Source organism: Monodelphis domestica, chromosome 1 (assembly GCF_027887165.1).
Source record: "Monodelphis domestica isolate mMonDom1 chromosome 1, mMonDom1.pri, whole genome shotgun sequence".
In the NCBI taxonomy this organism is placed as follows: Eukaryota; Metazoa; Chordata; class Mammalia; order Didelphimorphia; family Didelphidae; genus Monodelphis; species Monodelphis domestica.
The window spans coordinates 311,530,177-311,547,472 of NC_077227.1; the positions used below are offsets into that span (position 1 = coordinate 311,530,177).

The 17,296-nt window shown below is 36.3% G+C and overlaps 1 protein-coding gene across 1 annotated transcript in view; it reads left to right on the forward strand.

Annotated features, from left to right (window-relative positions):
- Window positions 1–17,296, forward strand: part of FSTL4 (follistatin like 4) — an 857,042-nt gene that overhangs the window by 807,506 nt on the left and 32,240 nt on the right. Inside the window, exon 12 of the mRNA XM_007473404.3 lies at window positions 5,181–5,299. Coding sequence (XP_007473466.2) covers window positions 5,181–5,299 — 119 coding nt within the window. The remainder of the gene's footprint in view (window positions 1–5,180; window positions 5,300–17,296) is intronic.

The window sequence follows — 17,296 nt, forward strand, 5'->3', positions numbered from 1 at the left end:
TGCCACCATAAGTCAAGCTGCCATTTGTACTCATCTGTTCCATCGTAATAATCTCCTAATTGATTTCTAGTCTCAACTCTTATCCCTCTCTAGTATATACTCTCCAAAGCTGTCAAACTAATGACCCTAAAACCAAGGTCTGACCTTGTCATTCCTTGGTCTCCCTACTTCCTTTAGGATAAAATTCTAATTCCTCTGTAAAGAATTTAAAACCTTTCACATTTTGACTCCAGATTAACCTTTCCAGATTTACTTATCACACATTGCTCCCCTTCACACACTCTACATTATAGCCAAACAGGTTCATTTTATATGCCTGGTTCATGACATTCCATCTTTGTGCCTTGCAGTTATAGTCCCCATTCCTAGAATGTACTCCCTTCTCCCCTAATCCCTCTAAAATCTTTTGTTTTCTTCAAGTCCTAGATCAAGTAGCACACCTAATTTCTACTTCTTCAGAGTTAGGGCCTTCCTGATCTAAAATTATTTTGTATTTAATCAATCCATATGCATTTATTAAACACCACCTTCTCGGTAAGCATTAGATGAATATGAAGATAATATTTAGAAAAGCTAGATAGCTCATTAGACAGAATCAAGAGGTCCTGGATTCAAATCTAACCTCAGACATAGTTGTTTTGTGACACTGAATACCAAGGCACTAGACTAATTGCCTAGCCCTTACCACTCTTCTACCTAGGAACAAACACTTAGTATTGATTCCAGAAGGTAAGAGTTTTGTTGTTTTTTTAAGACAATATCTGTTATTATGGAGCTCTTCTTTAAAAAATTTTTTTCTTATTCTGAACTTGACACACACCATCAAATATAAGCAGTTCCTGAAACAAAGAACAGAAAAATGGGATTATATATGAAAACACAAAATTCAATTATATGAGACTGATAATAATTATGTTAATTTAGCATATTTGTTTCAAATTTAGTCTACTCATCTATGATTCCCTTTGAACCACTTCCAATCCTCTTCTGTGCATTTTTGTGTTTCTTTGGCCCTTATCATTCTTTTGTTATTTTATTCCTATCATCTCCACCCCAATTCTGTCCCTCTCAAAAATTTTCCAAAATTCTCCCTTTAACCAGTGAGCACTGTCAAGTAAAATCAAATGTATATATTGGCTTTGTGTGCAAATATATCTCATTCTGCACTTTCTGTCCTTCATTTTTTGTCAAGAAGTAGCTAGCATCATCTGAGTTGTGATGGGTCATTTTATTGATTAGGAGGCTTAAGCTTTTATCTTTGTTAATGTTGTTTGGCAGTACTGTAGTAACAGTATCAATGTTCTGGTTCTGCTTACTTCACTTTTTTTAGTGGCCTGGAGTATTTTTCATGTGCTTGTTGTTGGTTTGTTTTTATCCTTTTGATAAATTCTGCGAATATCCTTTGACCACTTATCTATTAGGGAGTGTTTCTTGTTCTTGACCATTTTAAACAGTTCCCTACACATCAGGGATTTAAGACCTTTATCAGCAAAACTTAATGCAAAGATTTTTTCCTTCTATACTTTCCTTTGTTAAGTTTCACTGCATTGTCTTTTTTCTGTGCAAAAGCTTTTGAATTCTATACAATAAAAATTGTTTATTTTCTTAATGCATTCTAATTGAGGTTTGGTGTATCTGTGTGTGTGTGTGTGTGTGTGTGTGTGTTTGTGAGAGTATGTGTACAAAATATATTCTAAGTAGATACAAGACAACATTATAAAGGAAGGTAACAGGTAGTTGGAGGACCAAGAAAGGTCTCATGCAGAAGGTAGCACTTAAGCCAAATCTGGAAGGAAACTAGGAATTCTTAAAGATGAAAGTAAGAGAGGAAAAGCATCCCATGCATGGGGGATCTCTAGTACAAATGTTGTTGAGAAATGGAGCACCAGATGTGAGGAAAAAAAAGGTCAACAGGACTAGATTGTAGAGTTTGTGGAGGATTATAATGTATAATAAATCTGGAAAAATAGAATAGAGCCAGGTTATGAAGGGGCTTTAAATGCGAGGCAGACAAGTTTATATTTGATCTAGAAGTGATAGTTTAAGATTGGGAAAGTGATTATCAGATTTTGCAAATAAGAGATTATTGGTGAGATTATTGAGAAAGAGCAATTTCAGTTAAGTAATAAGATTAGAAGCTAGACTGAAAAGGGTTTAGAAAAAAAGTGAGAGTAGAAAAAGTGAAAATATTGGGTATAGATGACTTTCTCAAGAAATTTGAATAAAGGAAAAGGAAAATATGATAACTAACGAGAATGATAAAAGCTAGTGAGGAATTTTCAATGTGTATTTTGTATATTTTAACTTTGTTTTCTGTATCCATATGGTTCCCCACTAATTTAATGTAAGCTCCTTGATGACAGAGATGGGTTCATTTTTTTTTTCTTAAAAACCCTTACCTTCCATCTTGGAGTCAATACTGTGTATTTGCTCCAAGGCAGAAGAGTGGTAAGGGCTAGGCAATGGGGGTCAAGTGACTTGCCCAGGGTCACACAGCTGGGAAGTGTCTGAGGCCAGATTTGAACCTAGGACCTCCCATCTCTAGGGCTGGCTCTCAATCCACTGAGCTACCCTGCTGCCCCCTATGGGTTCGTTTTTAAAAGCTCTGGAATCCCTTAATCTGGTCCATAGCAGTTACTTAATAGATGTTTTTTTTTTTAATTTAATGTACAAAGGTATATTAAAGGTAAAAGATAATTCTTATATCATATCCTTAGCATAACCAAGTAATAAGAACATAGCTATGTCAAATAATAGAAAAATTATGTTGTTTTTTTTTAATAGATATAAGGGAGCAATTATATGACTGATTTGATAGAGAAGAGACTTGGAGATGGGAGGTCTTGGGTTAAATATGGCCCCAGGCACTTTTTAGTTTTGTGACCTTGGGAAAGTCACTTAACCCCTGTTGTTCAGCCCTTACCACTCTACTTTCTGCCTTAGAACCAATACATAATATTAATTCAAAGATAGAAGGTAAGAGTTTTTTAAAATATAGAAGTGTTAAATATGACTCTTTAAGAATGCCTCAGATGAAGAGTTTTTATTTGCTACAGTTATCCAAACTTCTTTAAAACTCAGGTTTGTTTTTTAATGTTTTGTTTTCATAGAGATACCAGTATTATTTTTTCCCAAATTTTTATTTTTTCAGTTACATATAAAAACAATTTTTGACAATTGTTTTTTTGACATTTTAAGATCAGATTTCCTCCTTCCCTCTCCTACTCCTGACTCCCTGAGGCAGTGAATAATCTGATACAGTTTAAACCCATACTTTCATGATACCCATATTATTGCACAGCAGTATAATACAGTGGAATTGGTGGTAAGTGGCTTGGATTGAAGTCCTGGCTCTGCCATTTACCATCTGTGTGACCTTGGGCAAGATGATTTCACTCTAAGCCTCAGTTTCTCCATCTGTAAAATGAGAGTATTGAACTATATGACCTCTCACCTTCTTTCTAGCTCCAAATCTCTATTCTTATGACTTTTTGAAAGTAGTGTGGTCCAAAAAGGAGAACATTCAATTCAAAGTCAGCACCTCTAGTTTTTAACCCCAGGACGATGATGGAGTCACTGTGTGACTGTGGGACAAATAATTTCCTCAGGTGTATGTTGGGATGTTGAACTTGCTGCTCTCAAAGATCCCTTCCTGATCTAGAACTACAAACTTGTCATCTTTCTAGCTCTGTCACTCTGTAATTCTGTTTCTCCCTGCTTTGATTGGGACATTTGGCAGATAAGGACAAGACCAGCTGTGCCGTTTGGAATTAGGAACAATATGGAAAAAAAATGTGAAGGATGCTAGCAGTATGATAGACAGGGTGGGGATACAGAAGGCAATCAGGTGACATTTCTTACTGAATTACAGCAAAAAGATCTTAAATGTAATAAAAAACAAACAACTTTATTGCTCTTGCATGCATTCTTCGGAAGAACTAGTGAAGTTTGATGTCAATTTTTAAGGCACAAACTCTAAGAAACACACAAAAATAAAATGTCTGTCTTCATAGAAGATTCACCTCTAAAATTACTTTTCTGAAACTCTGGAATGCCCCAGTTTAATTAGAGCATTGTGTTGCTGCCATGCCAAGAACCACATTATAGAGATTCAGTTCAATTCACTAAAGCTTGATTAAGCCTCTACTGTATAAAGAAGCAGCTGCGGTGGAGGAGATGGAGTACTAGGAAGGCTGGAGTCAGGAAGTTTGGGATTTCATTCCTACCCTGGAGATTTATTAGTGGTGTGACCCTCACCCAATAGTTTAACCTCTTGGTGCCTCAGATAACTTCTTATCTCTAAATCATAGAGAGGAATCCAATCTGTGTTGGAAGCTGTTCCCATATTAGGAGTTTTCTACAGAGATAGAAGCAGAGTCATTGTGAATGTCTGAGGCACTATACTAGGCATTGGTGATACCAAGGCAAAAAAAAATTTAAAAAGAAAAGGAGTAGGGCAAGAAATAGCTCTTTTCTTCAGAGTCTCTATTCTCCCACACTTAAACATTAAATTTTTTCAGTCATGTCCAACTCTTTGTGACCCCATATGTGGTTTTATTGGCAAAAGTGCTAAAATGGATTGCCATTTCCTTCTCCAGTTCATTTTTACAGATGAGGGAATTGAGGCAAATATCATTAAATGACTTGGCCAGGGTCACCCAACTAGTAAGTATCTGAGGTCAATTTTGAACCTAGAAAGAGGAGTCTTCATGATTCCAAGTCCTGTGCTCTTTCCACTGAACCCAAAACATTAAGTTTACTAAAATGTAATCAGCTTTGGTGAAAGGAACTGTTTCCTTCTACATGAGGGACGGTTAAATGTACCTAAAGGCTAGTTTCTCACTAGAAAAGTAATAGTAGAAGCCACTGATGCTGGAGCGAGAGAGAAATAATTTTTGATGGAAGGAGCCTTTTATCATATGAACCCCTCAAATTCTAAAGGTACTTATTCATGAGACTTTCAAGGTTCTTTATCACTCCCTGCCATACACACCACCAAGCAAATGCATCTTCTTCTCTACCTCTCCTCCCCTCCTCATGCCACAAAGTTTCATTTTGTGACTCCACCAGCGACATCAAAGAGCCAGTTTTATGTTAGGCAATATCTTTGATGGTCCACGGGAAACTGGCTGAAAGGACATAATGATTGTTCTGGTTTTCTCATCCTGTTTTTCTGAAAGGTCTCAGTGTGGGAAACGTGTTTTACGTCTTTTCGGATGATGGGATCACGATCATTCAACCAACTGACTGTGAGATCAGGAGACACATCAAGCCCGGTGAAAAGATTATTGCAAGCTATGTAAGTTTCTGTTCTGGAGGCAACAACTATGGGACACGATGGCAATTGAAAAGCTCAAAATCAATCAACCAGCAATTCTGTACAAAGGGTTGGGTCTGCTTTGAGTGGGCTTTGATTCAATTCCATCTTTTTTTTTTTCATTTTGAAACAAATCACCTTGAAGGGTGCGAGAAGTATAATAGACAGGATGGGGATACAGAAGGCACTCAGGAGACATTATCCTTTCCTATTTTGAAATAGATCATAAGGCAGGTGAAAAGACAGAACTAAAAATATGAAATAATTAGAAAATGATTCAAGATAGCACATAAGTATCATATATGTTCATCCAGTCAAAATTCATTAATTAAGGACTTAATATATGTCAACAACTTGTGGAAGCACCTTTCTGGTTCAATAAATTGAGAGCCAGACCTGGAGATGGGAAGTCTTGGGTTCAGATTTGACTTCTGACACTTCCTAGCTGTGTGGTGACCCCTAGATAAGTCACTTAACCCCCATTGCCTAGTCCTTAACACTCTTCTACCTTGGAACCAATACATAGCACTGATTCTAAGATGGAGGATAAGAGTTTTGGTTTGTTTGGGTTTTTTTTTTAAGACAACATGTGAATAATCACATGAATAAAAAAGGAGATGGAATGTAACTTTAAGGGGAAGCTGTAGGAACTAAGAGGAAAATGAATGAGAACTGGAGTAATCAATCTAGGAAGACTTTCTAGAAGAGGTGACACATGAGCTAGGTCTTGAAGGAAGATAGGTCACTCTTAGGTGGAGAAAATAGGACAAGCCTTCCCCAAAAGTAGAAGCGTTTGAACAGGCACAGATGTGGGAAAGAGCCCACAGGGATGTGTTGAAGGAAAGAAGAGATTGACTTGACAAGAATAGAAAGTGAATGTGCAGGAGCAAGGAGGCTAGGTTCTACTGAGGGAAGATTAAGGAGGGCTTCGAAAAACTACAATTGAATGGTATCTTATTCAATGGTGGATATTCCTTATCTAATATAGAAGCTTCCCAGTATCCCCATTGTAATGGTTTATGATGTTTTTATTTAGTCTCTTTCCTTTTCCTTTCCTTACAAGTAGGTCCTGTTTAAGGAAAACCTGATACAAAAGAAAAGTGGAAATTATTATATTAAATTGATTTAAAAAAAAAGGCATGGAGTGGAGGAGGGAGAAGAAAGAAAGAATAATCACTCCCATGACAAAAGAATTCCCATGTGTGGTTCCCATAAAGAATAAGTGTACTTCAGGCATTTTAAACTCATGTACAGTCAAATTTCAGGAATGTAGTTGCTTTTTAAAATTAAATATGTCCAACTTCACCCAAATCAAGAGCTAGAAAAAGAGACTATTCTGAAGCCAATTCTAGATTTAAGAGACAGATGGGACTAGAACCCAAGGATACAAGTAATAATTATAATAACTAGCCTTTAAATAGAATATTGAAGTTTGCAAAGCACATTACATCCGTTATCCCATTTGAGCTTCACATCAAACCTGTGAGGCAGATGACATTACCACATTTTACAGATGAGGAAACTGAAACTAAAACTGACTCAGACCAATACTCTTTATATTACACCACATTGCCTTATATTTATGTTCCCTGCTCTATGCTTTCCCAAGGCAAGTGTCTTCCTCTTTCCCGTGACTCAGTTTTACCTGGGAGAAAATGAGAATTACAAATCCAACTATTGTGTCATGAAGACAGTATGAAAAATGATCTGAATTAAGCAAAAGGGCTTGGAGTTCCACAGAGAAGCGAGTTCATTGGATTGTGTCATTATTAACAGTTGATTCTTATTATCTCCCTCATTTTGCATTTCTATTATCTGTGAATTGAGATTCGGTTATCAGGCAGTTTTCCAGTCTATTTAATTTGAAATAATCATAAAAAATATGCACTAAATTCTACTAACACTTTTCCTCTACTTAACTACTGTAAGATCATTTAGAGATAGTGTTCCTAATCAATTTTTATCAGTTAGTTTAAAATAATCATATAAAGCTTTTGTTGGTATTAATTGTGTATTTTAACAAAAATCCAATCTGTGCCTTGACAGAAGTCAACTGCCTCCTAGTGGAGGGACCATATTTTGCTAATGACTCTGAGTTGCAAAAAAGTTGCCAGGTTGTACTGGTAGAGGGTAATTGCTCACCAGAAGTTCTCTTTAGTGATGGCATCACAGGTCTAAATCCTTGGCCCATGATCTTGCCCTCTGTCCTACCTCTGACTGACACTGGATAAGCCATTGAACTTTGATGAGTTTCCCCAAGAAACATTCTTTGTCCCACCATCTTATATTCACAAAGGTCATCTATAGTACTAAAAGTCCTCAACCCCATGATCTCCTTACCACCTCATCCACAGAACCTTCCGTTCCCCCACATTGGTCATAGTTTCTCCTTCCTCACAACACCTTCTAGTTAGTTTCTGGGCCCATATTATAGTTACCATCCCAAAGAGATAATAAGTTTCTTGTTTTAAAGGAATTCTTTTGGTTTTTTTTTTTTATTAGCACAGGGCCTTGAACTTAGGAGATTCTTAATAAATATTTTAAAATCAGTTTTAACTTCCCCATCTGTGAATTGAGGATAATCACCTAATAATGTCTCTAGCTGACATTTTTAGAGTGCTTAACTGTTTTACAAAACATTTTACATTCAGTATATCTTGTGACTGCCACAATAATCCAATAAGCCAAGTATTAACAGCCCAATTTTATAAATCAAGAAACTGAGGTTAAAAAAAGTTGTGATCACACAGCTAAGTTTTAGAGTGATGTTTCAACCCAGTACTCTTCAGACTCCGAGTCAGATGTATCGTCCAATATATTATGTTCCTCATACTTGTCTTTCACATATTCAAGTGGACATTGTGAGGACTGAATGAAAAGGGACTCAGTGAAAAGGCTTAAGAAAACATAAACCACCAGTATATATGTAAAGTGGTTATAATTAAGAGAGGTTTTTATTCTAGCTCCCAGCCTAACTATCCTTAGTGGACCTGCTTCAGAACAATTCCAGTTTTGTTACCAGCTCTAATAATTTGATTTGATTTGATTCCAAATTTGATTCAATAAGTATTTATTAAATCTCTAATAATTTTATTGAATCCCCTGCTCAGTCTGAAGGGTAAAAAGATAGATATGACCCACATTCTGCTACGAAAGAGTTTATAATCTAACAGACACATACATAAATAACTGTGATACAAGGGACAGTGGGGTTAGCAATAAAAGGAATGTCTGCTGAAAAAGCTTCAAGGAAATGACACTATGAAGAATGAATCCAGAAAGAAATGAATCTAGAAGGAAAAGAAATGGCACTGCATTCATTCCAGGTATGCCTGGAATATCATGTCATGCATGATATAAAGACAGGAAAGAGGATTCGAATAGAAGGGGACATAAAGAGTAAATAGTCTGGGGGCAGCTGGATGGCTCAATGATTGAGAGCCAAGCCTAGACATAGGAGGTCCTGGGTTCAAATTTAACCCCAGATGTTTCCTAGCTCTAAGACACCAAGCAAGTCACTCAACCCCCTCACCACTCTTCTGCCTTGGAACCAAAACACAGTACTAATTCTAAGACAAAGGGTGAGCTCATAAAAATTTTTTTAAAAGAGAAAATAATGTGTTCTATCTAAATGGTAAAATATATAAAGAGGATTATGAAGGGGGAAAAAAACACAAAAGAAGTTAGAGGCAGTTCATGAAGTGTCTAGAATGCCAGAATCAGGAGTTTAATACTTAATTCAACATAAAATATGGGGCCTCTGGAGTTTCTTTGAATAGCGTAATAAAATCAGAGCAGTATATTAGGAAGATGACTCAAACAGGACAATGGCTAGGCAAATGAGGTTTAGTGATTTGCCCTAGATCACAGGGCTAAGAAATATCTGAGAACAGATTGGGACCCAAGTCCTCCTGACTCTAGCCCTGGCACTGTGCTACCTAGATAACCCCATCATATAGAATAATAAATGGAGAAAGGAATATAGATTGGGAGTCATAGCCAGCACACTGGATGGCAGCCTCAGGATTCAAAAAGATCTTTTCTACAGTGTTGGGCCACAACTAATAAGATGCAATGTAAATGTAAAGTCCTGCACTTTGATTCAAAAATTAACATAACAAAGACAAGGTGGGGAAGGTATGACCAGACAGCAATTTGCAAAAAGATTTGGGAGATGTAAAGAACTGCCAGCTATAGATGAGTTAGTAGTATAATATGGCAACCAACCAATTAATTAATGGAATAGTAATTGACTATAGTAAGAGAAGCAGAGCGTTCAGGATCAGGGAAATGGGTATTGTTCCACTCTCCCCTCATCAGACCGCATTTAAAGTCTTGTGTTTCATTCTGGATACCATATTGAAAGATTTTGGCAAGCTCAGGAGTATCCTTAGGAAATTAACCAGCATGGTGAAGGGCCTTAAGTTTTAGTCATAAAAGTATCATGATAGCTTTAGCCTAAAGTAGAGAAGATTTGGGGCACACATGAAAACTGCATTGTTGTATTTAAAGGGGTGACATGTAGAATAAGGATAGCATAATGCTAATGAAAATGTAGTATTTACTATGTCCCAATAGTGCCTTTTGTAGTTATTATCTCTAATACTTACAACAACCATGGAAAACAGGTGCTATTACTATTCCCACTTTACAGATGAGGAAACTGAGGTAAACAAATTAAGTGACTTGTCCAGGGTTGCATAGCTACTTAGTGTCTCAGGTCAGATTTGAACTCAGAGACTCTGGACTTTAACTAAACTCTATCCTCTGTACTATTTAGCTACCCTAACCATTACTCAAAGAACAATGGATGTGTTTGAGGTGGTTCTCTTCGTACAGGTTCCAATATGAGACAAAATGAGGCATTCACAAATCATTGGACAGTTGACAAAAATGAGATTTGTTTTGCCCTAATACAGTGGCACTTAATGTCTCCTAATGCAGTCTCTCCTCCCCATATTAAATGCATACGGTCACCAGGCCAAGATATTGTGAACAACATGGTGACTTGCATTGCCTTCAGAAATTCACCCAAGTTGGATGACCCAGACTTGCCTCAACCTAGGATTTGATGTGATCAGAAAGTATTAGTACTTGTATTAGGGAATGTATTAGGGAATTTTTGGCCAGTCACATTCTGGGAATATCTTTGTCACCGTTTAGGGAAAGCTAATCCCTATCAAAGAAGGGAAATTGGTATGACCTGGTACATCCCATGTTGTGAGTGAGGGGAAAGAATATCATAAGAAAAAAGCAGATAAATATTGGTTCTGTCACAGGATGGAAATTGCAAAGAGTTTATACAAAGAAAAACTCCATACAATTAGAACGATCCAAAAGTAGATGAGGCTATCTCTGAAGGAAGTGAGTTCTTCACTTGAAGTCTTCATTAAAACAACTGAATAAGCCCTAATTAAGTATGTTGTAAAGAAAATTCCTGTTGATCTATAGGCTGTACTAGTTGGCATCTGAAGATTCTTCCAACACTGAGATTCTGCAATTCTAGGAATGTAAGGAGGAAAATCAACTAAGAAACCATTACAGCACCTTCAATGAGAAGACAGAAGGGCAAAAATATTAGAAAAAGGATGCCCAAGGAAGCCATGTTGTAAAGTTAGAATTAATAGCTTGATTGGATATAGGGAAAATGAAAGATAGGAGCACCAAAGATAATTCCAAGTTTATGAGAATGAATCTGTGAAGATAGTGGTGCCATTAACACAAATTGAAAAATTGAGAGGTCAGGCAGGTCTATGGAGGAAGGTGATAAAAATATCTAGGTGAAAACATGCATGAGAAGTTAGGAACATGAGCCCGGAGCTCTTAAGAAGATATTTCTAGCACGCAAGCCTTGTATGTTCTGTCCCCCATGCACATGCTCAGGGAGTAAGAGCTACTTTGAACCAAGAGACTGTTTATCCTCAAGAGCTTGCTAGTCCTAGTTGGGTTCATGTTGTTGGCTTCATTAGACTTTGAGCTCTTTGAGGATGGTAATTGGATTTTTTCCCCTTTCTTTGCATATTCAGTGACTAACAGTGCCCTGCACATAGTAGAAGCTTAAAAAGCTCTTACTGATTGTATTTTACACCAGCAATGGTAATAATGATAACAGTTCACATTTTTAGAGGTTTAAAAGTGCTACCTTCAAAAATATCCCTATGAGATAAATAGTATAAATATTCTGATCTGCGGGATGTGCTGAAGTCAGCTTAGGGGCCAAATATTAACTTTTCAGTGTTCCAGGGAAGACTTAGAAATGGGAGATCCTTGGTTCGAATCTGTCCTCAGGCACTTCCTACCTATTTTACCCTGGCCAAGTCACTTAATCCCAACCACCCACCCCTTACCACTCCTGCCTTGGAACTAAAACTTAATATCAGTTCTAAGATAGAAGGTAAGAGATTTTTTTTTCCATGTACAGATACACATCTTCAAAATCAGCAATTGCTTCAAATCAGGGCTTGATTACTTATTTTCTTTATTTTTAGACTTAAAAAGGGGGGGATGCTAATAATGCAGATTAAAGTTATAAAGACGGGCACCTAGTAAGTAGCAGAGTCCAGATCCAACACAGATTTCCTAATCCCAAGTCTATTTCTCTTTCTCTTACACCATTCTGCCTCTGCTACCACTTTAACATACATTCTGTGTCAGACACACAGTAGGAGCTTTGGAAATGCTTAGAATTTGGGGATTTCCAGGGAGTCTCAGAGGCCATCTTCTGCCTCTACCCTTCCAAATTCATGTTCTAAATTCATTCAGGTGTGTCTCTCAACCCTTAAGACCCCTTCTCTGCCAGCCTTTTCCAAAAGAACAAATGAGGAACTAAAAAGCATATCACATGCCAAGCATCAGCTGTGACTAATCCAGGAGACTCAGCAGGAAATGTGTTAGAGACAGATGGTGTAACTTGAAGGTGTTAGGAGGCAGGAGGTGAATGAAGCTGATTGTACCCATAACAATGAGGATTTTTCTTTTTATCAGTTCCCTTTAGTTCACACTTTGCACATGACATGACATCGTGCTCTAGCATGAATAATACAGCTCCAAATATTCACCTAGGTATGAAATGCTTTCCTGTCTTCTTCATCCTTATTTTCTGACCCAAGGTGCTGAAATAACTGAACCCCTGCCAAAGCCATGAAATCCACAACATTACTCTTTGTTTGCCTGTCATGACTATTTATAATAGATCCTAGGTCAAGGGCCCTGAGGTGGCCCTGTTTGTTCTATTTAATTTCCAGACAGAACGCCCTTTTATATCTTCTGTATCAAAACACAGGAGCAAAGACCATCTCAGAAAGAACATGATACAAGTGGATATTTTTGTCATGAGTTCCCTTTAGCTGTAAGCATTCTCAGTAGCCCTAGCTATGGGTTAAATGAGTGATCAACCTGTATGAACAAATGAGTGTCCAAAAGGCAAGCCGACCAGGCTATGTAAGAGAGGGCTTCTCATATCTCATTTTAGGAAAGCTCATGATTAAGACAAGATTTATACAATCATTGATCTAAACACAGAAGGGATCAGAGAAGACTTCTACTCCAACTTCTCATTTTACAAATGAAGAAAACAAGGCCTGTGGAGATTAAGCATGTTGGATAAGTGCCAAATGTTGGTTTGCATCCAGATCTGGCCATGCTAGGGATCTTTCTGCTGTGCCACCAATTAACAAACTGAGCCAGGTGAAGGGTGAAGGAAATGTCAGTCTCTATGTTATCAGCTTCTTAAAATCTAATGGGCATTACAAACATTTTTCTTTCACTGAGTGATTATTTAGATTGCCATAAAATGCATTTTATGACCTTTGGGTTTTCAGATTATTCATTCACATCAAATGTGTTCTACAAAAGTCAAATCCATAGGCTGTCTATCCAGCAGTATTTCATAGCCTAGGTCTGTGTTGGCAAACCTATGGCACATGTGCTGGAGCATGCCAGAGAGATCAGCTCCCTTCCCCTTCTCCCCTGTGCCTGAGGACATTTCTCACCTAAACTGCCCCTCTAGACAGCAGTCAATGGGAGCTCTTCCTCCCTCCCCTGTCTGGGGTAAGGCAAGGAAGAGAAGTCACATGCTGAGGGTTGCAGTTTAGGCACTTGGTCTCTAAAAGGTTAGTCTCTTTCTCCCCTATAAACCCCTGAATGTGTACATGACTGACAGTAGATGCAGATGGAATTAAATAAGAAGGGGAAAGTTAGCTATATTTCATTTGGGACATTGTAATGGATTTCAGTGATACCAAGTTGAACACACACATACACACAAAACAATCTCTAAAGAATCCAAATTATAGATGAATAATAGCAAGATAAAATATTAGGTATAAATTCTCTACAGCATGACAACAGCAATGACTTGCATGAAAGAATTGGCATTAAATGGAAATTTATAATCGGTTAAGGATGTTGACTGGCAAATGAGTTATTGCAGATAGCTTGAATACTGTAGTGGAAAGTTTTCAAATGAGGCTGATAGTGTACTGGCTGAGTTCTCTGTGGATTTGTGGTAGTACATAAAGCATTAACATGAGGTATTTGGGATGTATTCCACCCAATTAGTACCAGGGAGAAAAGGACTAACATCTATTATATCACTGATACATTGAATATAATATCAGTATATTACATCCTCAGTATGTAAATATAATAAATATCTCTTTTGATCAATTGAAAAGTCAGAGATTGCTTTTAATATAAAGATTTTTTTAACAAAGGTATGGTAGATATAGCACTTGACCTGTAATCAGGAAGGTCTACATTTCTGGTCTTACTATGTGACCCTGGACAAAACACAACTTCCATTTGCCTCAGTTTCCTATTGTAAAAAATGGGCATGATAATAGTAAACCTATCTCCCAGGCTTTTTGTGAAAATAAAGCAAGATAATATTTGTGAAGCACCTAGCAAAGTACTTGGTACATAGTCAGTGATATGAATGTTTGGTAGTAGTAGTAGTAGTAGTAGTAGTAGTAGTAGTAGTAGTAGTAGTAGTAGTAGTAGTAGTAGTAGTAGTAGTAATAGTAGTAGTAATAGTAGTACAGGATTAAACAATTTCTTTTAGTAAACAGGCCCAGATAAACTCCATTAAAATGACTGAAAGAGCTGGCAGGTATGATTATTGAATCATTGTAAATAAAGATCATGGAGAACAGGAGAGGATCCAAAAAATTAGAAAAGAACAAATGTCTTGATTTTCAAAAAAGGGAATATAATAGAAACTATAGGCCAGTAAGCTTGAATTTAATGGTTAGAATATTCTAAAACTTATTATTACATGAATGACTAATGAATATGTACAAAATGAAATAATGATCAGAAGGAGCCAACATGGATGCATCAGGAATAGATGATGTCAACCAAAACTCATTTCTTGACGAGTTTCCTAGAAAAATGGATCAGAGGAATCTTGTAAATAGAGTTTACCTACATTTTAGCTATGTATTGACAAAGTTTCTTAGGTTAATCTCAAAGAAAGAATATAAAAATGAGAATTGCTAGAATGGCTATACTCCAAAAAGACTCACAAAGCATTGTGCCTGACCCCATTGCTATTTAAAATTTTTTTAGTGACTTGGAGAAAGGTATCATCATGTTTACAATCTCCAGAAGACAGAAAGTTGGCATTATTTTATAATCTTCCTAGAAGATTAATCACATTGGAGGACAGAATCCAAAATGGCCTATACAGATTGCTGCATTGGAACAAATCTGAGATAAAGTTAACTGGGAATAAGTGTAAAGTTTATGCATTTGAATTCAAAAAGTCCATTTTACAAGTACAAGATGATATGGACATTTTTCGGTGTGTATCACTAGACAATAGTTTTTCTGAGAAAGTTTTGAGGCTTTTAATGGAATACAAATTCAATGAATCAACAGGAAGCTAGACGACAGCAAGAGAAGTATAGTATCTAGTTAATCCCACAATTCTGCTTTCTTCTAACTAATCTAGTTTTATGTTTAGTTCTTGACTCAGTGTTTTTGGAAAGACTTTTATAAGTTAAGGAGAACATTTAAGGGAGAGTATCCAATAATGTGAAGAGTTTTGAGAACTTGCCATATAAACCTTAGTTGAAGGAATTGTTGGGTTTTTAGCTTAAAAAGGAGAATTAGGGGGATATTGGGGAAATATAAGTCATTATATGTATATTCATATAATAACAAGAATCTCCTATCAAAGTAATATTATATGATAGTAATAATAACAAATTACCCCAAAACAGAATAGACTCATTTGGGGGAATAATGGCTTTCCACTCACTGGAAGTCTTCCCAAAAAAGGCTGAATGGTTTCTTGTCTGGTATTGTTTGGGGGAACAATTTGGAATTATGCTCAAAGATCTATAAAAATGTGCATACACTTTGACTCAACAATACCAGTATAATCTGTATCCCAAAGAAATCAAAGAAATTTTTTTAAAAATAATGCATACAAAATATTTATAGCAGCTATTTTTGTGATGGTAAAGAATTGGAATTTGAGAGAATGCTCATTAATTTAGGACTAACTAAACATGTAGTGATATATGATTGTGAGGGAATGCTATTGCACTTTAAGAAATAATGAATCAGGTGCTTTCAGGGAAAAAAACTAAAAATACTTACATAATTGACATAAAGTAAAGAACACAGAATTAAAACACTGATCAATTATGAAAGATTTGGCTACTCTGATCAAGACAATAATCAAAATAAATTCTGAGACTCATGGTTAAAAATGTTACCCTTCCTTCAAAGAGAGAACTGATGAATTCTGAATGCAGAATGAAGAATATTTTTCTTTATTTAATTATTTTGTTTTTATTTTGTTTGTGTTTTCTTAGCAACGAAGCTATTAAGGAAATATTTTGAATGGCCTTAACATGCAAATCAAAATGCACATGAAAATCAAACTTCTTGTTTTTTCAAAGAGGATGAGGGGAGGAAGGGAGGGAATTTGGAACACAAAAAAATTAATGATTTTTTTTAATTTACATGTAATTGTGAAATATTTAACAAAGTACATAAAGATAATTTTTGGGAAAGGAAGAAAAATATGTAAGGATTGAGAAATGAAAGAGGCCAAAGGTTTGTAGATGATCAAGTCTCCTATTTATATATCATAAGTATTTTCATTCAAAAAGAAAGGCTAGATGCATTAGATATGGAGATACTAAATAATATTTTTCCTTTGTCCAGGTCTTTGGCTTTTTAAAAAATAATTCCCTAAAGTAAACATACTCTTCCTCTGATGGAGATTGGCAATTCCCTTCTAACTTTTAGTTTTGCCCAGACCACTGAGAGATTAATTGACTTGTTTATGGTCATACAACTTACATTTGATAGATCTAAAACTAGATTTTCCTGATTTCAAGACTAACCCTCTATCTATTGGACCATGTGGCCATCAAATAACAACATAAGAAAATGAAATTGATTCTATCTTTGCAGACAAAAATGTCTGCTTAATGATATACCAGGCATTTCTGAATCAATCAAACCCTCCCCCTCCTCTGATTTATTAGAGCAAAGAGCAAAGTCAGTACCTCATTAGGAGAATAAAAAATGAGATATGAGGTCAATCAGGAAAGGTGCAGTATGAACTATTTAAACATTGATAAAGAAAAATGGGAAATGCATAGAGGAATAGGCAGCAATGGACACTAAAGCCATTTCCTACAGTAGCTTATCTTGAATAAATCAATTCCTCCAACAAACAGCCAGCAAACTCCCAATCTCCTTGCCAGGCACAGAGATATAGTGGCCAAGAACATCACTGGTTGGAATAAACTGATTTGTAAAAAAATACAAAGGACGATGGTGGATTATAAGCAGTTTAGTCTCATAAAACAGTGATATGCAATGGAGGGGGAAATATGTCTACAGAGCTTAGTGTGAGACCAACCAACCAGACCATCTTAAGAACACTTGAAGATGAAAATAAGAGGAAGATTAAAAAAATAAATAAATAACATCTTGAGATAGCTATAATAATTTCTG